At 32.2% G+C, this 22,088-nt stretch overlaps 2 protein-coding genes across 2 annotated transcripts; one reads left to right on the plus strand and one right to left on the minus strand.

The window, feature by feature from the left end:
• The first annotated feature begins 9,697 nt into the window (after nucleotides 1–9,697).
• On the plus strand, nucleotides 9,698–12,448 carry LOC120580508 (uncharacterized). Its single transcript, XM_039834175.1, has 2 exons — nucleotides 9,698–10,270; nucleotides 11,667–12,448. Exon 2 carries the CDS (start codon nucleotides 11,695–11,697, stop codon nucleotides 12,289–12,291), a length of 597 nt encoding a protein of 198 aa, XP_039690109.1. The 5' UTR covers nucleotides 9,698–10,270; nucleotides 11,667–11,694; the 3' UTR covers nucleotides 12,292–12,448.
• Nucleotides 12,449–17,409: 4,961 nt separating this feature from the next.
• On the minus strand, nucleotides 17,410–21,907 carry LOC11435155 (zinc finger CCCH domain-containing protein 3). Its single transcript, XM_003616823.4, has 8 exons — nucleotides 21,702–21,907; nucleotides 21,527–21,590; nucleotides 20,748–20,917; nucleotides 20,510–20,563; nucleotides 19,360–19,476; nucleotides 18,963–19,253; nucleotides 18,278–18,535; nucleotides 17,410–18,045 (listed from the first exon to the last, which is right to left on the minus strand). Exons 2-8 carry the CDS (start codon nucleotides 21,588–21,590, stop codon nucleotides 17,731–17,733), a joined length of 1,269 nt encoding a protein of 422 aa, XP_003616871.1. The 5' UTR covers nucleotides 21,702–21,907; the 3' UTR covers nucleotides 17,410–17,730.
• Between the last annotated feature and the right edge of the window lie 181 nt (nucleotides 21,908–22,088).

A 22,088-nucleotide genomic window follows, 5' to 3' on the forward strand; every position in this document is an offset into this window, starting at 1 on the left:
GCTTTTGACATTTCCTTTGCAGTTTTCCGATGAGTGGGAATTATATTCCCTCCCGACTTATTCTCTCTAATTTCTATTCTAATTCACACTTTAATTTTAATGGCAAGAAAGCTAGAAGTGGTTTGCAACTTATTTGGCACGCAACTATTTGGTTGATAAGGAAAGTTAGGAATGATAGATTGTTCAATAATTGTGTCGTTATGGCGCATCAAGTTGTGGATAAATTCAAGGTTTTGTCATGGCCATGGTTTTTAGGTAGAATGGGAAGAGTCCGTGTTTACTTTTATGCGGGAGGTAATGTATTTTACTGGCGAGATCTCATTTTGGTGGCTGTGCTATGATCGATTTTCTACATTCGGTTCGGGGGTTTTTACTGTCTACTGGTGTGGTTTGCATTGTAATTCTGTGTACTGTCATTTGTTTTTCGGCTGATATGGCTATAGCTTTTTCCCTAATGGTATGCTCTCTGTGTGCATTGTGTCACCTAGTTTAAGGTGGGGCTTCTGTTTTTGTTACAGGTACAAGTTGCTAGTCTAGTGTTGTGTTTACTGCTATAGCTATTTTGTGACACTTGTCTCTTAACTTGGTGCTCCTTGTACTAAGTTTGAATGTTTTAATAAAATTTGCTGTTAAAAAAAATGAATCATGTGGAATACGCCAGTTGTAAAAAAATTGGTGATTAGTCTTAAAGATGAACGGGATAAATTAAAGAAAACTTTGGACGAATTAAGCGTAGAAAATTCCAAGAGTAATGTCAAATTACTGATCGAAGAAGATAATCACTGGGTTTCAGGTGCATCAACTGTACCTTTTGTGCATCGATGATATGTGGACATCATATTTTACTGAGATCGGTGGTAGCGGTGATGGTGATGCCCCATTAATCTGGGTATGGAGAAGAATCATGAAAAAGTTAAGGAATTGGGATTTGAAACGGCACTCCAAACCAGCCTGGTGGATTGCATTCGTACGAACTTTCTTCGTGTCATTGGACAAAAGTTTAGCGATATTGAAAAGGAAAAAAAAGATTTTGTTGGAGAGATTGTTGAGTTAAAAAAATTGGCGATTAGTCTTAAAGATGAATGGGATAAATTAAAGAAAACTTTGAACGAATTAAGCGTAGAAAATTGCAAGAGTAATGTCAAATTACTGATCAAATAAGATAATCACCGGGTTACAATTGACAGGTTGAAAGCTAAAATTGAAGAATTGAAAGATCAAATTTCATTGCAGTACAAAGCTGGATTTGGTAACGCCGTAATGCAAGTTGTATGTTTGGCATCCAGACTTAAACCTTGATGTTTTGGATTCTCCTTGAAACTAACATTTTGCTTTATGTTTTTCTTTCCTCTATAACAAGTTTTCTAAATTTGAGTATTAATTTACATATGCCATCTGCTCTTGTCTATGAACTAAATAGAAACTTTTGCTATAGAAAGAGAAACATAAGGGTATCTAAAAATGAATTGCAGGAAAAACTGAAAAATACAATAAAATAAAACTCTGCTACTACTTCTTCAAGCACATGAAGAAGTTCAGTCTCCAAAACCAACTCTGCTACGGTATCCTGGTGAAGAAGGTTCAGCCATAATACGCTGTAAAATCTCAAACCCGCATAGTAAATAGAGTCATCAATAAATCATTATCTTGATGAGATATACACGGTTAGACCAGTTAGCTGTTTGGAAACTCTTGTTTCCACGGTGGAAGTAAAATCTACCTCATGTAGTTCAAACAAACGCATGTTTAATGACATGCCACCGGGAAATTAAACACTGTGCAAATCAATTATGGGGTTGAATGTTACCCGTACTACTAGTGAAAAGATCATCAAAATAAAGCTCAGCTACACCACAAAGCTCAACCTGTTCATCAACAAATTCATCATCACTTCTTTGCAACTTCGATATATGATTTTGCTTCCTTCTTGCACTAATCATGACATCAAAAAACTTTGAATTTTTATCATCTTTCTTCAACCAATTTATATTTGTTCGTTATCTCCAAAATGCATCCTCCTTGGCCAAGAGATAGCTCATGCATTGTCTAGTGTCAATGTATCGCTTAACCGCTTCTTTATCCTCCTTCTCTCTAAGTAGTTCTATTTCTCTTCAACATTCTTCAATTGTCATCTTAAAACTGAATGCTCAGCCTCCACCTTTCCAAATCCTTCCTACAGCTGCTAATTTTATAAAGAAACTCTCCACCTCCGTTGCCATTCCAACCTGTAACCATAAGCACTACATCTTCGATATCCTTCTCCTCATCTAACCATGTGTTTTCGAACTTGAACAACCTTGTCATTGTGCTTCTCTCCTACTCCAAGTGTATTGATACCCTTTCAGCAGTAAATTCATTAAATTGCAATCCAATACTGTTTCTTTGAACCCTTAAATTGCCGAGGAGGGTGTTCAAATTGGCACGTTTTATCGTCATTTGAAAAGTTATCATTGAAATCTTGCATTATACACCATGGAGGATTGTTGTCTGGGTATATATTTAACAAATCAAAACAAAGCAAATAGAATTCCACACTAAATGGAACTCATCCCATTACTTACCCTATATTTTCTTTCTCGTAACTCTTAATTCTCAAACCACCCATGATTTAATGTGATCAAACTTAATTATCATTGCCTAAAACTTAAGTCATTAGAAGTAATTCTCACTCTTATTTTCACCTTAAAACTTAAGTCATTAGATATAAAAATCATTTTACTTATGTTTCTCAACATTCAATTTTCTATTTAATGTAGACTCGTACTCATGTTTCACATACACATCTGCTTCTCAAGTGTGAGTGCACTCATTCATTTGGGGTTGCTCTCCCTCAAGTAGAAATTTTTCTTTCACTTGTGCTTGCAAGGACACACAACCTTGTATATTAGTCATTTAATAATATGTTGTTCAACACATCAATTAGTCAATCCAATATGAGACTACTACTCAAACTACTACTCCTCAATCGTAGAGGAAGTGTGCCCCATGATTTATTATTCTATTTTGGCTCTTAAATTAGTTTTAAATTATTTAGGTTTAATTGCACTTTTGATCCCATATTTTATCAAATTTATGAAAAATGGTTTTCATTTTAAAATTGAACATTTTGAATCCCTCAATTATTATATTTATTGTAATTTACAAAAATAATATTATTCATGTTTACTTAAATAGGTTGGCCTAATAGGTTTAAGAGACATTCTGAATGGCATGTGGCCTGACCTTAAGCTAAATAGGCTTCTAAAAAAGCCTAGAAAGTTGCTTTTCTGACATCAAAAGTTTCCTAAAGACAAGAGTAAAATATTAAAATGTCCCCAGCGGTAGTTAACTACTGTTGAGGACCCGGCGGTAGTTAACTACCGTTGAGGACCCAGCGGTAGTTAACTACCGCTGAATTCATTTCTTCAATTTATGTCTCTACGTTTGCCAGTGCCATTCCACTTTCTCTGTCTTCTTTTCTTCTTCTTCATCTTTGTTGCTTTTCTTCAATTCACACTACCTACTATTGGCATCAATTATACATCATATTTTCACTACAATACTCTTGTTTCACCAATTATACAGCTTCACCAATTTTTTTTTCCTCATCAATCTCTTGAAGAATTGCCTCTTTCTCCATGGCCAAGCTTTTGTTTTTTTTCTTTATATCCATAAATAACATAAACATTGGACTTTTGTTTTGAGTTTCTTTTTTCATTTGTATGTTGCAGCAATTCATATCCTCCAAGTTTTGACAAGTAAATAACATAAGTTTTTTAGTAATTAATTTATGATTCTTTTTCAACAAATCAACAAAGATGAAAAACATTTTTGAGAAATTCATGAGTAATCTAGTTGTTTTGGAAGTTGTTAATCTGCTCTAGCTCCTAACTTCAAGAAATTGCAATAAGACTTCAAGCATCAGGTAAGAATTTTATTTGGGTAGTGAAGAAAAGCAACGAAGATGGAGAAGAAGAAGTGTTGTGTAGTGTGAATTGAAGAAAAGATTTTAGCGGTGGTTAACTACTGCTGGGGCCAGCGGTAGTTAACGGCTACCGGATCCTCAACGGTAGTTAACTACCGCTGGGGGCATTCAGGTATTTTACTTGTGTCAATGTGAAGTTTTTTATGTCAAAAAAGCAATTTACAAAAGCCCAAGTCTTCTCTATTTAAGAAAAAAAGTCTGACCTGACCTGGCCTGTCATAGGCTAGGCCATAGGCCCATGTAGGTCGATTTGGCCTATTCCCATCTCTAGTTGTCATATACACTATTCGGTCCCTATTATAAGCAAAAATCCATTTTTTAAATTGCATACATCATTTATTGAATGAACGTAAAAAGTGAATTTTTCCTTATAATAATGACCAGGGAGTAAAAATGATGGTTGGTAAAATTTAGAATCGTTCTTAATTGTGTCGAGTGAATGATTAGTAAATATATACTATTATCAAATTTTGATGTTAAATTTGACTTAAAATGTAACCTCTTCATAATTTCATTAACATATATTTTTAAGGCTAAATTACATCGGGGGTCTTTAAGTTTGATGTTTGTAACAGATAAGTTCTTTAAATTATTTTGGTCACTTATAAGTCCTTTAAGTTTGTAAATGTTTTCAATTTAGTCATTATGTTAACCAAACATTACAAAAATGATGTGGCAGTTAAGTGTGTGATGTGGAAGTTAATTTGTAAACGATAGATATTAGGATGTATATTCTCATCAAATGAAGAGTTCAAGGAAGTTGTTATCAATTATTGTGCGTATGGCGTAGCCAGGACCCTAGGTCAAGGGGTTCAAACTTTTGAGCGTTCAAACATTTGGATAGCTGAATGTGTACTCAAGTGTAGTATTCAAATTCGATGTATCAAAATTGCAAATACATTCACGTGTGTTTCTTTTATTAGTTTTTATCCTTGAATTTATTTGTAGATCATCAATTTAATACTCGTATATGTTTTTTCGTTATTCAATTTATTACATAAAATTTGGAGTGTTCGCGATGCGGTTTGGTTCGATTGACTTTTAAAATAAAATCCGAACCAAACCAATGTGGTTTGAGTTGGATCGGTTGGTGCGTTTTTTTTTTTGAGACAATACAATTTTTTGTTTCCAAATTTAAAATGAGTTAAAAATTTAAAACACAACATATTTTCAACAAAATTTTTAATTTCATTCAACATTACAATTTTATTTTCACCAAAAAACATGTACTAAATAAAAAATATGGACAAAAAGTATTTCCATTAGATAAGAAATGTAAAAGACTGAGATTTTATCATTCTCTAATATTTTATGTATCACAAAAATACATTTTTGAAATAAAAAAATAAAGAAGAGAAGAGAGTTCTTGCAATATTTGGTGCAAGACTTAATTTTGAGGGGGTTCAAGATAAAAAAAAAATTAGAAAATTAGGTGTGGTTTGAAAAGTTGAGGAGGTTCATATGAACCCCCGGCCACAATGTGGCTCCGCCGGTGCGTATAACGGCTTCAATTTGAGGTTCATAAAAAATGATAATGAGAGGGTCAAAGTTGGTTGTAAGGATGATGTCCTTTGATTGTTTTATGTTATAAGATGCGTGACGAGGATGCATGCCACATCATACACTTAACTGCCATATTATAATTTTTTAAATGTTTGGTTAATAGAAGGACTAAATTGAAAATGTTTACAAACTAAAAAGACTTATGTGTGACCGAAATAACTTAAATTATCTATCTGTTACAAACCTCAAACTTAAAGGATCCCTGATATAATTTTGCCTATTTTTAAACCCTATCATAAAACATGAAACAACAAAAAATAAAATTAAAATATTTGAAAAATTGCTAAAGTCGATAAAGTATGGTTATTTAAAAATTGAATTTTATACTCTAAATTAGAAAATAATAATCTTTAAATTTAATTATCATTGATTATTAAATTATGGATGTGTTTGGTAACACAAAAAAGCTAGCTTATAGGTTGTTGGATTAGCTTATAAGCTCGTTAGATGAAAACGTGGCGTGTTTGGTAACAAGCTTTTTTCATGAGCTTATAGCGTTTTTTGAAAAGCTATTTCAAGTAGCTTTTTAGCTTATAGCTGGTAGCTTTTTATATTTTCTTCCAACTTTAACCCTATTAATTTAAATTAATTTTTTTTTAATTAAACAACTACACATGTTCATCTTTATAACTGCCCCATTTTGTCCCTTAAAAAAAATGCCACGTTGTTTTTTTTAAGGAGTCCTTTATATATATATATATATATATATATATATATATATATATATATATATATATATATATATATATATATATATATATATGTATGTATATATGTATGTATTTTTTTAAGGAAATGCTTTATATTTTGTTATAACTAACCTGCTGTACACCACACAAAAAATAACTAGCCTATTTTTTTTTTAAGGAAAAAATAACTAGTCTATTGTACGTTGTAAAATTTTATATATTCTAGCTCACATTTTGTTTCCACCTTTTTCTTATTTTTGGGATTCATAAAGCAGAGATCAAAATTGTCGGTGAATATTTTTTTAGGATTAAAGGTCGAAGAATTTTTTTATGGAGACTAAGACTAATAAAATTTTGAATATTTAGAGACCAAAAACATATTTAACTATAATTAAAAATATTAAAAAATAAATACATTACAAAAAAATGTGTGTGTTTATATGTATATTAAAAAAAAAAAAATCCTTTTATGTCATTTTATACTTATCAGCCACTTCAACAGCTAATTTTACCAAACACATTATTTTTAATAAGCAAGCTTTTCAGCTATAAGCTATCAGTTATCAGTCATCAGCTATCAGCTAGCTTTTCAATCAGCTAGCTTATAGCTTATTTTTACCAAACAGAGCCTATAAAGAAATGGACTTATTTTTCTTAAATGGTGGTTCAAAATTAGTTTATATCATAAAAATATTTATTTATGTTAAAATAGATTAACATGTGGTGCATATTTAATTATGAGTAAATTACTCTCCCCTCCCCTCAAAGATGCTTGAATTACACTCCCCTCCCCTCTTATTTTAAAATATACACTTCCCTCCCTTGAAAAGTAAAATTTATATTCCCCTCCCTTATAAGATGCTTGAATTACAACATTCTCCCTTAATAATTAAATATGCACTACACTTTGATCCATTTTAACATAAATAAATATTTTTATGATATATATTAATTTTGAACCACCATTTAAAAAAAAATTATTCATTTCTTTATAACTTAAATGTCAATGATTATTAAATGTAAATATTTTGCTACTGATTTTATAGTTTAGAGTATAAACTTAACTTTTAAATAACCATGATTTATTGTCTTTAGTAATTTTTCACATATTTTAATTTTATTTTGGGTTGTTTCATATTTTATAATAGGGTTTAAAACTACATGTTAATGAAATTGTGAATAAAAAATAGCAAAAAATATGTATTCAATTTTTTATTATATTAAAATAGACCGGTAATACTATTGTTTTTCAAAGTGTGTTAGATTATTAATTTTTGGCTAGATTATTAGAAATAAAAAAAAATATCGAGGGACTAAAGTGTAGATTTTAACACAAGAGGGGAGGGAGTGTAATTCAAGCATCTTTTAGGGGAGGGGATTGAAAAGATTTCTAATATGTTTTGAATAAGAGGGGAGGGGAGTGTAATTTACTCTTTAATTATTAGGGGATAAGGTTTTAATTCAAGCATCTTTTTTTTTTTTTGTGGTGGCTGGGGTTTGAGCTCCGGACCTTGCATACATTATACATTGTCCTTACCAACTAAGTTAAGTATCTCATAGGGGAAGCAGATATAAATTTTACTTTTCAAATGAGAAAAGTGTATATTTTAACATAAGAGGAGAGAAATGTAATTTAAACTTCTCTTAGAAGAGGGGAGTGTAATTTAATCTTTACTTTATTATAGGATTTACTTATTCGAAAAGCTATAAAAATAAATCACAATCAATTGTTTTTTAAGAAAACAATTAATTGTTAAGATTACAAATAATATATGATTTTATTTTAATTTTCTTAATATCTTTAATTTGGGAAATTTACTTCAAATTTATAGTATAATTTTAAATTAACTTTGACCGTTCTTTTGACTTGGTCGGTGAGAATAATAAATGCATATTTGACTGTTCTTTTGACTTGGTCGGTGAGAATAATACATGCTATCACCTCGAAATCTCCTCCTCGATCTAAATCTTGGCTTATAAATGTCATGTCCATATCTACCAATTTTTGCAACACAACTTTTCTTTCACCATTATATTATCATGTTTTCTTTCGCGTTTCTTTTCTCACCATGGAAAACTTGGTCCTTGCACTATGAATTTCTTACTAAGGTTTATGTCTTGACGGTGAATTCTCTCCTCCCAAAAAACACCATTCTTGTTTTCCTCCCCCCACACCCAATGGCGCAAACCCACTCCTCCTTATTCTCATATTTTTCAACATCTCAAACCCAAATCCTGAAAATCACATATCTCTCAACCTCTCAAACCCAATCCCATAAAATGCTTTGAAAACTTCCACGGACAACCTAATCACCATCATCATCACTCTTCAAAATACACTCGATTGCAATCTCAAACTCCGTCAACCTCCATTCAATCAAAATCTATTCTTCCTTTGAAACAATCCAAAAACTTCCCAAAGGATTTATTTTTGTAATTGTATTTTTTAAATTGAATTTTGAGAGTAGTTACAAATCCATTAGCCCGTAAATTAAACCCAAAATTAATCAATTTCCTCAAAACAAAATAAATAGGCATGGTCATTAGATGAGACTAGTTAATCATGTATTGGAAAATAACAACCTCACGTTGGTTAGATAAAACCACTACAAACCCATAATTAGCATAAATGGGCATGGTAATTTTTTTATCATGTAGATGTTGAATATATTAGGCTGGTGGAAGAGTCTTTTTGACAGAATTTAGTTACTGCAAATTTTTGTGCTCATTTTGGAAATGGATCACAACTTGAATCTTGATTTATTTCACCATGTATCTTCCAATTTATTATAAGATTTTATATAAGATCTAAAAAATATGTCGGGTTATTAATGATGTTTCAAATCTGGATTTACAATTTAGTTTTTCAATTAATCTTTTACATTTGGTTTAAACTTTGGAGCATAGTCATTTCTATGGACATTAACATGGAAAAAAGACTCATCTAAAAATATGAAAATCTAATCAACCTTTATTTATGTTATTAAAAAAATGTGAAGCCTTTTATCATTGCTAGTTTGCAGTGTATTGTGGAAATTGGATAAAGGTAAATAGAATATAATTAGGAAACACGCTCCTGTTGAGTCAAGTTATGAAAAAAGGTCATAAACTTCATGTTTTAGTGGTTTCTTAATAGTTCATGTCCAAATACTTCAACATTTTAGTTATATATCATTGTTGATAAAATATCTTGCAAATGCTTCATTCTCTCTTAACAATGGGGGATTTATATTTTCATTTAAAACATAGGTTGAATTAAATTATCATAGACTATTATTTAAGTGTCCATAATTTAGTGTCTAAAAAACTCGAATAAAAATATATCCCTACGAGAGTAACATTTTTTACCAACTCAAAACCTAAAACAAACATAAAGCATCAAACAATTAAGCCTTAATAAAATTTGGAATCAATAGTATAAGTTAATATTTTAAAGACGTAAATGTGGTTTTGGTCCCATATTTTTTTCAAAATTGCAATTTTCAATCTCTAATTTCAATATTTTATCAATACATTCTTTCTATATATTGCCCGAACTTTCCATTCTTTCTATGCACAAATTTGGATTTCCTTTAGTTGAAAATCTTCTTTAAAGTGATCCTTGGTGCCTGATTTTAATAGACAAGTCAATCAACATTTGGTTTTAAATATCATAATATTCGTATAAGTTATTGAATTTTAAATATAATCGTGCTAATTAATATCTTTGGAGCACTTCTTAATAAATAAAAAAATACTAATTAAAAAAGAGCATTTTCTATACTTTTAAAAAGACAGGGGGTAGATGGATAGAGAATCCAACAAATATCCATTCATGACTTTAGTATAACTAGAAGCCTTAGGATAGGGGTAGATATTAATTATACTCTTGAGGGTAAAATGGGAATAATATCATCTAATATATTCCACTTCATTCTAGTACTCCCTCACACTCACTCTTGAGACATACACAAACAATGTCTCTCTGCAAAACAAAGAAAGAGACACACAACAGCCTCATGCTCAGCTTGAATTAGAGAGACCAACATCATCATCATTTTATCCTTTAAGTTTGGTGAGTCTTGTTTTAGATTTCTACTTTTGATGTGAGAACATCTTCTAAAATTAGAACTATGTGCTTGCATGTGCTTGTTCTGGAGTTGATAGCTTGCATGCATGTATACTAATGAAATTATGCATTTATTCTTTTCAAAAAAAATCAATGCATGTAAGAATCAGATTTATGCATGTAATTCCACCAATTGAGGTTTCATGTGTTTGTAAAATTAGGTTTGGGAGTTGTTAGATGAAATGGACCATTGTGAGTTCAGAATCATGGTTTGTGCATTATAATGTTTTGCTAAAAAAAAAAAAACATGTTTTATGTAGAAATGCCTACTTGTTTGTCAAATTTGTTTCCTTTACTTTATTGTTACCTTTTTTCTTTACTTTCTATTATAATCTATGCTATTAAATGAGTATTAAATGTTGTCATGGTCTTATGGGTGATTTTAGTTTTCCATTGATGATTATCAAGTGCTTTAAATCCTTTATTAATAAACTATTGAGGAATTTAATTAAAATCATCTTGGAGTGAGTAATTCATTTGTGTTGTATATGGAAAATGAATCATGAGGAATTATATTGGTAATTATTTTGTGTGGCTATGCACTTGTACGTGGCTTTTGAAATTTGCTTTGCAGTTTTCCGATGGTTTGGTAACCCCTCCCAACTTGTTCTCTCTAATTCTATTCTAATCGGCACTTTTAATGGCAAGAAAGCTAGAAGTGTTTAGAAATTATTTGCCACGCAACTATTTAATTGATAAGGAAAGTTAGGAATGATAGATTGTTTAATAATTGTGTCGTTATGGCGTATCAAGTTGTGGATAAATTCAAGGTTTTGTCAGTCATGGCGATGGTTTTTAGAAAGAATGGCTAAGAGTCCGTGTTTACTTTATGAATGGTGATGGGATACAATAAGTTTATGGGGGAGGTAATGTATTTTACTGGCGAGATCTCAATTCGGTGGCTGTGCTATGATCGATTTTCTACATAGGTTCGGGGGTTTTAAGTGTCTAGTGGCATGGTTTGAATTGTAATTGTGTACGGTCATTTGTTTTTCGGCTGATATGGTCTATGAGACTCTGCTTTTTGAATTTAGGGGTCCGATATGTAGGGGTCTGTTGTCTTTTAGCTTCTCTATTATAGCTTTTTTCCCTAGTGGTATGCTCTCTGTGTGCATTAACTTGGTACTCCTTGTACCAAAGTTTGAATGTTCTAATAAAATTTGCTGTGAAAAACAATTGAATCATGAGGAATATTTCAGTCAAAAGAAGAAGTATGCTTTCAATTCAAAGTTAGTGGTATGCAAAACGTATCATGGAAATGGTTAGAATTTATGTGTTGGACAATGGACATCGATGTCTTTTGCTTTTTACTTCTAACTTGGCTTTCAATTTGTTTTTTCAGGAAGAAATAACCACGGTGTTTGTGAAAGATGTCTCGGAAAGAGTTACATGTGTATCACGGAAAAAATAGGAGAATGGATGATCCTATAAGGAACTCTCCACAGGAAACTCCAACCAATCATTTCCAGGCCACACCCTTCAAGCGTAATCGACCAGAGATTTCGAGTTCATCAACTGCACCTCCTGTGCAATATTCTAGAAGGAATCTGCCTAGTTCTTCTGGAGGTGTGGGCATGGATGATATGTGGACATCATTTTTTACTGAGATCAGTGGCAGTGGTGATGATGATGCATCGTTAATCTGGCATGACAATTTTCCACTTGGAGACCTTATTGACAAGCATTTCAGTGTGGAAAAGTATCATGAAAAAGTAAAGGAGTTGGGATTTGAAAAGGCACTCCAAACCAGCCTGGAGGATTGCATTCGAATGACCTTTCTTCTTCGTGTCATTGGGAAAAAGTTTAGCGATATTGAAAAGGAAAATAAAGCTTTTGTTGAAGAGATTGCTGAGTTGAAAAATTTGATGATCAGTCTTAAAGATGAACGGGATAATTTAAAGAAATCTTTGGACGAATTAAGCGTGGAAAGTTCCGCAAGTAATGTCAAAGATAATCAGAGGGTTTAAGCAAGCAGACTTAAACCTTGATGTTTTGGGACTCCTTGGCTTTTTGTAAACTCATGTATATATTATGTTTTAGTTATTCTGCTAGTTACGTTGAACATGTATATTATTATATTTTGCTCATGTATAAATTCATAACTATTATATATGTTTTTGTAAACTCCTGTATATATTAATATATTTTGCTTTCCTCTGTAGCTAGTTTTCTAAATTTTAGTATTGGTTTAGATATGCCATCTTCTCTTTACTTTGATTGATTATAAGGTGTTTTTAGTCATGTAATATCTTTGACATTCAACATGGAAAAATTTGAACTCCACGCATGTTTGGAGACACGAGCATCATTAGCTGGAACAGCTGAGGTTTAGGGAGCATGTGTGGAGTTCCTAGTTTAAACTACCTAGTTTGATATCATAAGATGAATTGTTTAATTGTACTCCGTCCCTCCCTGAATAAGTGACCTATTTGACCACTTCACACAGATTAAAAAGAGTGTAAAGATGAAAGAAAGAGAGTGATATTTTTACTGAATTGCCCTTATTATTATTTTTAAACCTTCACTTTTAAATAATGATTACTTTCTTTGTTCCACTACAAATTTTTACTGCAACCAATGAATAACCTTTGCTCTACATGCCAAAGCTACGTCTCTCATATACCAATATGCCTATGCCATGAAACTTGTAGCAATAAACCAAATGTTGATTGGCTTAGTTGTAGTGTAAACCAACCTTTAATGCATCAATCTAAATCCTTAGCCAAAGTTTGATTGCTTTACGTTAACCACTAATGCACTCTCAAAATGCTTAACCAAAATTTCATTTTTAGTTTAAATTTCCCACCAAAACATTAATCAAAATTTCAATCTTATTTTAAATTTCCCACCAACTTTACTCTATAAAAACTTGCAATAGTGGTGATAAACATATCATATGTGCAAAACATTTTAGAAAATGTCTTTGAGAGAAATAGATTTAAATGAAAATATTATCAATTCTTCTCCAAAGTTTTCATGATCTTCAGTTCCAGTATTATCTATCTCTGGTTGAGCTGACATAAGTAGTTCTTACTTTGTGGGATGAGTATTTTTTGCAAAGTTGTTATGGATGGGATGTGTATTTATTTCGTATGTTGTGTGACTGTCTATTTCCTAAGCCGTTTTGCAGTTCACGTTATTGGCCAATTTTCCATGCTAGACAATGCTTAATTATGTGATACTCTTCTATTGGTTGTTCTTGTGGAGTATTGGATTAGCTACGTGAAGTAGTAACTTAAGCATACTTGACACTCAATGGAGCAGTAACCGACACACTTTTTTTACATGGAGACCATACAAGCAATTATAAGGGGTAAAATTGTCAAATTTTGCTTTAAAATTTGATAAGGTCGAGTATTTTGGGACAATTTTTTTAAAAAAATAGGTCACTTATTCAGGGACGGAGGGAGTACAATTTTAAATTATTCCACCAATTATATAAATGCTAAAATTCATGATTCCACAAGGAGAAACTGGCCTTGATAAGAGTGTAGCTTATCAAGGAGAAAATCGTTCATGAGGGAGAATTTGTGATTCCATAAGGTCAGTGGCAGTTATAAGGTCCGGTGAGCCCAGGCACTTGTCCGGACTCCGGCCCAAATTTTTTGCAATTTCTTATGTAAATTCCTCTGAATTTCTTATATAAACCTCTATGAATTAGGCAATTTCTTTAGATTTTTGATTATTTGCTTGCAATTTCATATGTAAACCCCTATAAATGTGTTGCAAATTTTTTTTGCCTTATAATAATCCTAGCTCCGCCACAGTACAAGGTGGGAATTATCCTATGACGTAATTTGTTAATTAGTACAATTTTAAATGTATGTTTGGTATTTGGGTTGACATGCCTAAATCATTGTAAATCACCGTAATTCTAACATATGTTAAAGAGCCTTGCATGGGATAAAAGATGGCTTAAACATGTATTTATAGGTGTGGGCTATCCTCACTTCAGAAGTCGGTCTTGTGATGATAAGTTAGGTTCATTTTCAACAACATACACATTGTGATATCACACATATACTACATTTCTTGATAGCTAAAAATATGGGTTAAAACCAAAATTGCAACAAATTTGACAATCGAATGATTAAAAAAATTGAAGACCGGAATATTCGATTTTAAAAAGAGGAGACTATTTTTGTAAGCTTAAAAAATATAGGATGAAAAGTAAAATTAAGCCAATATTTTAACTATTGCCCAAACTTCCACTCTTTTTATGTACAAAAAATTAGGCAATCAAGAAGCATTTGGATGTAATATTTTTTTTTTTTTGAGGATTGTAATATAACTTATTGAATTTGAAATTTTGAACTCAAAATCTATAAATTTTCTTCTAGACTACTCTACAATCAGATGTGATAGAGAATCCAACAAACATCCCATTCATGACTTAACTAGAACTAGAAGCCTTAGGATAGGGGTAGGTATTGCATTATACTTCTGAGGGTAAAAAGGGAAAAATATCAGCTAACATATTCCACTTTTATACTACAATGTCTCTCTGGAAGATAAAGAAAGATACACACTACAACCTCATGCTCGGCTTGAACTAGAGAGAGACAGAAAACCAAAGAGGCTAAGGTGAAGTTTTTTGAAATCATCATCTTCTCCCTCAAGTTTGGTTAGTCTTGTCTTAGATTTCTAGTTTTGATGGGAGAACATCTTCTCAAATTAGAGCTATGTGCTTGCATGTGCTTGTTCTGGAGTTGATAGCTTTATATGCATGCATGTGTACTAATGAAATTATGCATTTATTCTCTAAAGATCAATGGATGCATGTAAGATCCCTTCAAAAAAATCAATGCATGTAAGTAAAGATGAATAGCTGAGGTTTATTTCTTATTCAAGTAAAGGACTTGCTCGTTTTTATTTATTAAATAAATTGAGGTTAATATGTGAGTGTAAAATTAGGTGTGGGAGTAGTTAGATGAAATGGACCATTGTGTGAATTGAGTTATTCTTATATGGTCACAAGACCAAACTTATAGTGTTTAGGCACACACAAAGAGACACATTTCTGTGTGCCTAAACAGTATACGTTTAGTCTTGTGACCATGTAAGACTTGTTATAGCAAGTTTTATATGGTCACAAGACCAAATGTATAGTGCTAAGGCTCAGACATTTATGTTTTCTGCATAATATATTAGTGGATCCACTTGGTTGTCGAATTTGTTTCCTTTACTTTATTGTTGCCTTTTTTCTTTTCTTTCTATTATAATCTATGTTATTATATGAGTATTAATTGATACTTTTTATAGTTGAGGATTTTTTTATAGTTGTATTGTAGTTTACATGTATTGTAAGCCACGAGTTCAAGTTTTGATAACAGCCTCTTATGTAAAAAACAAGGTAAGCCGCATACAATACACTAAATGGTGGGACCTATTTTCAGACCCTGCATATAATTAACATCGTAAGGAACATTGTTTGCATTGAACTTGTTTTTTAAGTGGTCTGGTGATTATTTAAAGGTGGCTTTGTGGGATATTACAGTTTCTGTGGTGTCATTTTGTGGACTGTCTGCGAATCGCTATGACTTCTGTCAGTAACAGAATTTAATTATAAGTTCTATTAGAAAGCTTGTGAGAAATCAACTAACTAACTACCTAATAACAAACTCTAGCTAACTAAGTTTTAACTAACTCAATATTTCTAATAACGTTTAAATCCTTTATTAATAAGCAGTTGAGGAATTTAATTAAAATCATCTTGTAGTGAGTAATTCCTTTGTGTTATATATTGCAAATGAATCATGAAGAATACTTCAGTCAAGGAGGAAATATGCTTTCAATTCAAAGCCATCTTTAATTTTTGTGTACCCTTTTAATTCCTTGTTAGTGGTATGCATAACGTACCATGAAAATGGTTAGAATTTGTTTGTTGAACATTGATGGTTTTTGCTTTGTACTTCTTACATTCCTACATTAATTTTATGTCTTTTGCTTTGTACTTCTACCTTGCCTTTCAATTTGTGTTTTCAGGAAGAACAACCACGGTGTTTGTGAAAGTAAGAGAATGGATGATTGTATAAGGAACTCAGCACAGGAAGCTACAACCAATAATTCCCCGATTAAACCCCTCAAGAAACGCATTCGACTGAAGGTTTCAAGTGCATCTCCTGTGCAATTTCCTAATAGGAGCCAGCCTAGTTCTTCTAAAGGTGTAGATGTGTATGAAATGTGGACATCACTTTTTACCGAGATAAATGGTAGTGGTGATGATGATGACGCATTAATCTGGGATGTCGGTTTTCCACTTGGAGACCTTATTGATAAGCATTTCGGTAAGGAAATGCATCATGAAAAAGCTAAGGAGCTGAGATTACAAAGGGCACTACAAACAAACCTAGCGGATTGCATTCGCACGACGTTGCTTCTTCGTATCATTGGCCAAATGTTTGGCGATTTTGAAAAGGAATACAAAGCTTTGGTTGGAGAGATTGCTGAGTTGAAAAAGTTGATGATTCGTCTTAAAGATGAACAGAATAAATTGAAGAAAACTCTCAAGGAATCAAGCTTTGAAAAGAATCAACTGAAGGCTGAAATTAAAGAACTGAAAGATCAAATTTCTTTGCAGTACAAAGCTGGCTATAATAAAGCGTTAAAACAACTTTTAGCATCAGAACTTAAACCTTGATGAAGTTGAATGGACAAAAATTTCCAAGACCATTATCAACTTCAGTAGCAGAACTTGAACCTTGATGTTTTGGATTCTTCTTGAAACTAACATAGTTTTCTAGTAGCTTTGTTTTGGGACTCCTTTGCTTTTTGTAAATGGGGAGTATATCATGTCTATAAACTCATGTATATATTATATTTTGCTTTCCTCTATAACTATTTTTCTTACGTTAGTTTTAGCATTACTTGGCTGAACCTGTAATTTAAATGTAAGTATTGGTGTACATTTGGCTTGTCAATTAGCCATGCCCTTAAAAATAGGGTACAAAATTCAGTGTTATGTTTTTCTTCCACACATATATAGAAGAATAAATAATTCATGCAAAAGCTTATGATAATACTAAAAAAACTCGTGCAAGTTTTGATTGCTTTTTAATTTTAATGTATCTTGATATTTTGATTGATTATAGCCAATAGAAACTCTATTCATGCAAGAATTGTTACATACTTGAGAATTTCACTCAGTATTTGTAGGTGTATGTACCAAATTGACCCCCAAGAGATAAAAGGGGAAAAGAAAGTCACAAACTTTCTACTTGCATTTTATTCACCACAAAAAAAATGCCCTCTATCCCCCACAAGCTCATGATTGTCACAACAACCATTGAACAAACTATCCAACCCTGCAGAATTGCAGATCAAAAGGGGGAATAGATGGTATGTATAATATATTTCTCCGAAAAAGAAAAAAAAAGGTCCAAAAGAAAAATAAAACTTCAAGCAGTTTATTCCTGTAAAGACTCGGTCGAAGGTGTGCGAGAAGTTGATGTACTGTCAGCTTGTTTAGATGAATCTTCGGTAGCAGCTTTTGTATCAGATTGTTGAAGCTTGTCAGTTGATTGTTTCGATGGAGATGTCTCGGCTGGTTGGACAGTTGAAAGCCTTCTTGGATTAGTAAGGAGAGATGCATCGAATACTGATAGAGTAGGCGAGGGCAAGCCGTAGTTCTGAGAGATAGCCACAACTGGATGATCAAATTTGCATGTTGGACCAAACTTGCATACTCCATAGATTCTGTAATAAGAGCATATAGCATTCCCCTGCAGACCCATCATAGGAATCAGAAAATCAAATTAATTTGATAACTTAATATAAAAGTATCATAAAATATTAGGGAGGATAATATTAACAAATATTTTTCTCAGATTCTCATTTTGTTTAAATAACAAATGGATGAAAACTCCTAAAATTGTTTATTTAAAAAAATGATTTTTTCACAATAAAAAAGTTGGAACAAACGGACCCTAAGCATTAAGAAGAAAATGCACTTACAGGTCTCATAGGAAGACCGAGTGGATTAATTGATAATGTTTGTGCTATCCTTTCTTTAGGGTGGTGGAACTTGCAATCAGATCCATATTTGCATGTTCCGGTGCTCATAAAGTATTTACAGTCTGGTTGCTCTGGTCTATCTGGAAGAGATGAATTCATTGCCTGTCCACCAGAAAGTGTCTCTCCCGCCGGATTCATGTAGTCGTAGACAAGATTAGATCCAATAAAACCAGTAGGCATTGCAGGGTTAATACTTCCCTTTTTCGACAAATAAAATAGCAGTCAAAAACAGAACATCTTAGTTGAATCAGCAAAAAGTAAGTAACCATTGAATGCATGTAGTTACGAAATCTAACATAATCAAACATAGCCAAAGATCCTAAAAGTCTAGGAATATTTCCTAAACAAGACAAGGCTGGTTCTGTTTTGGATGTTAATCAGTATTTGAGCGCCGAATGTGATTGAAAATCAATAAAACATAAGTATTGTCATTCATGACATACACAAATCACTTCATTTGTGTTCCATGCAATGTGTGTGCATCTAGTAGTAAAAATGGTAACAAGATTTTCTAACCTTCATGTATTTGTTTAAACCATACCATGTTAATCAGTATATGTGTGTGCGAATTCAAAAACACAGTAACCGTAAATATAAACATGACATTCAACAGTTTTTAACTAACCATGTAATTGCTCCAGCTGAGCGCAGGCATAATGCCTTGTGAAGAAGGCAAAAAAGGAGGCACATAAGATTGAATGGCCTGTCCAGATAAATATGACATTCTCGGCATTGACCATGCAGGAAAACCACCAGCATATGGAAAACCTGATGAAGTAACAGTTGTGGAGGGAGGGGACGCAGCCACTGGATAAGCTCCTCCAAAGGAAGCTGCCTGTTGTGGATGATGAAACTTGCATGCAACTCCAAACTTGCAAGACCCGGTTCTCATGTAATAGGGACATGATTTTTCTTCCTAAAAGCAACAATTTATTGAAAAATGCAATAGCTTCAACATCTTCCATTAAAAGAGTAAACTTTGTGGAAAAAATAAAGCACTTGGTTCAAAGGGATGTACAAACCTGACGCATGGGAAGACCTAAAGTATTGAAGACAACGGGTGCAGCACCTCGCCTGTCTTTTGGATGATGATATTTACATGTCGATCCATACTTACATGTTCCTGTCTTAAGAAAATACTGCAACACATATTTCAAACAAGATCACAAGTTACTAGTATTAAATTCTGTTTGGAAGAGCTTATGGAAACGGCTTATGACATGTCCTAAAGATGGTTTCAGCTTATTTCCATAAGCTCTCCAGGATAGCTTATAAAAACAGTTTGACTTTGTTTTATCTATTTGTTATATAAATGGCTTATACATAAGTACTTATATCATAAGCGCTTAAGCCATAAACGCTTAATTAAGTTGTCTATAGGTAATATGCTACCAACAACTTTCATTGTATTGGAATAACAATGAAGTATCTAATATTTAACATTAAGAATGCACAAAATCTACAGATTTTATTCATTTCCTGAACTTGATATTTCTGGTACAATAAATGTGAAACTCAAAGTTCATATCATTATTTCCTCTTCTTAAATTACGCCATGGCTAGCATCTAATGAAACTTTGCCATTATTGTCATAGAGAGATCTAGTAAATAAATTCTTCAGGACAAACACTATAATGTCCATCAAAACAGTAATCTAATAAATGTTTGGAAGGAAACAAAAGATGATTTTCCACATTGGCAGCATAACTTATTAATTTTTTCGTCCTCATTTCGTATCCTACGACCTACATTAGTTTCTTCCCTTTTCATTTATTGGTGTTCTAACAATGAACATGTCCCTAGGCTAAATATTTCAGAGCAATTCCCTTGTATGAGCATAGTCTAGTGCCGACAGACATTTTCTGCTCATGCAAGCATTAGCAAGTATTTCAAACAGGTGAAACCTATTATTGAAGGGGTTGAATGGAAATAAGAGACCACAAAAGGACAAAAATTAAGTGTAAAAGGAAACTAAGACTTCTGTCAGAGGAAAATAGTAAAATATCATAGGTAAAAAGTGAATTTGTTCAAGGAAAATAAGGCCTATTCTTGAATTCACTCTTAAAGTTCTTGCACAAACAACGTCCACATTCGGTTTCATGAAGCACCGTTCAAAACGAGGGAAAGAAAAATGACAACAAATACATTTGTAGTTACCAAAAATAAGCATACCTCACAATCAGGTTGCCCAACTCTCTCAGGAAGTTCTTCACCATATTGAGTAACCTGAAATCTAATAAAGTATGAGAAACTTTTACCTAAATTACGTATTATAAAACCAATGAGAAAATTTAACAAGGTTACAATTCCACAAACTACATGTTCATCAAATATTTGACTTAGGAAACTGTTTCATATATATTCAGAAAGAAAAATCATGAAAAGGAAACAAAAGAAAGAGGTCCATTACAGGTGAAATGTTAGCAGGGTGATTATAGCGGCAGTTACTCCCGTAACCACACATTCCAGTCCTCAAATAATATACGCAGTCAGGTTCACCAGGTCGATCCGGATAAGGCATTGATTGAGGCACAGCATCTCTGTCTCGAGTACTATTGATTTTCAAACGCCGAATAGCTTCTGCAATACAAATCACAAAGGAATCAGACAAATTTTGCACAATCTCTCAACAAACATTCCAACAAATTCAAGCAGTAATAACTCAAATTACCACACTCACAGTACAATACAATTAAACAAGATCAGAAGTACAAAACTATCGTAAAGAATTTAAAATCAAAATATGCAGATTACGATTACGACCCTTTATTGCATCATAAAGCAAAGTACACAAATTTTGTAAAACCATGTGCGATCAAGTATAATAACACTTGATTCTAGGCAAGTAAACATGGAATCATAATATAATAATAATAATTTTCTATTCATGAAACCTTTTTCACTCACACAAGTTAACTCATAGTTTCAAAATAATCATCAAATCAAACCTCTCACAATACAACATTGCATGAATCAATAATCATAAACAAAACAAAAATAGAAATCATTCAAATCAAATTCATTCTACCAAAAATAGAAACACATCGTCATCGTCATCGTCATCATCAATGAAAACAAAATATTTCCAACCAAAACAATGATGATCAGAACAAGAAAAACAACATAAACAACAAATCATAACACAAAACATAAAGAATTCAAAGAAAAATCAATCATTCATTGAATTACCTTCAATGTTATCACCAGATGGATTAGAACCAGCATTCTTGAAAACTTGTCTATTTTCTGGCATCTGAATAGCGTTGAAATAGAAAGATAAAAAAATAAATAGTTTTCGATCAAACCTTGATGACCCTTTAAGCTTTTAGGATGAAATCAGTTAAGAACACTGAAATTAACTCACCTAGATGTTAAAAAGGTAAAAAAAAAAAAAATCCAATGAAAATAAATAATACAAAAAAGAGAGAGAATCAGAGATAAAATTGAGAAGAATTTTGTTCAATGTGAAATCTATGAAAAAGATTATATAATAATAATATTCCAATTGGATGGAAAATTCTGCAAACTTTGCAACATTTTGGATCTTTGAATGTGAAACCCGACAATAACATTAACAACAACAAAAAACATTAATAAAGTAAGGTTCTTACGCGCGTGTACGAACATTAAATTTTTTGTACCGCTTTTACCCTCCACGTGGCATCTCATCAGTGTGTTTACGTGAGACAAGATTTATTACTGTTATATTTGGCGCGTGGGTTGCAATCACTAATATTTATTATCTGAGTAT

This window comes from Medicago truncatula, chromosome 5 (assembly GCF_003473485.1).
Source record: "Medicago truncatula cultivar Jemalong A17 chromosome 5, MtrunA17r5.0-ANR, whole genome shotgun sequence".
In the NCBI taxonomy this organism is placed as follows: domain Eukaryota; kingdom Viridiplantae; phylum Streptophyta; class Magnoliopsida; order Fabales; family Fabaceae; genus Medicago; species Medicago truncatula.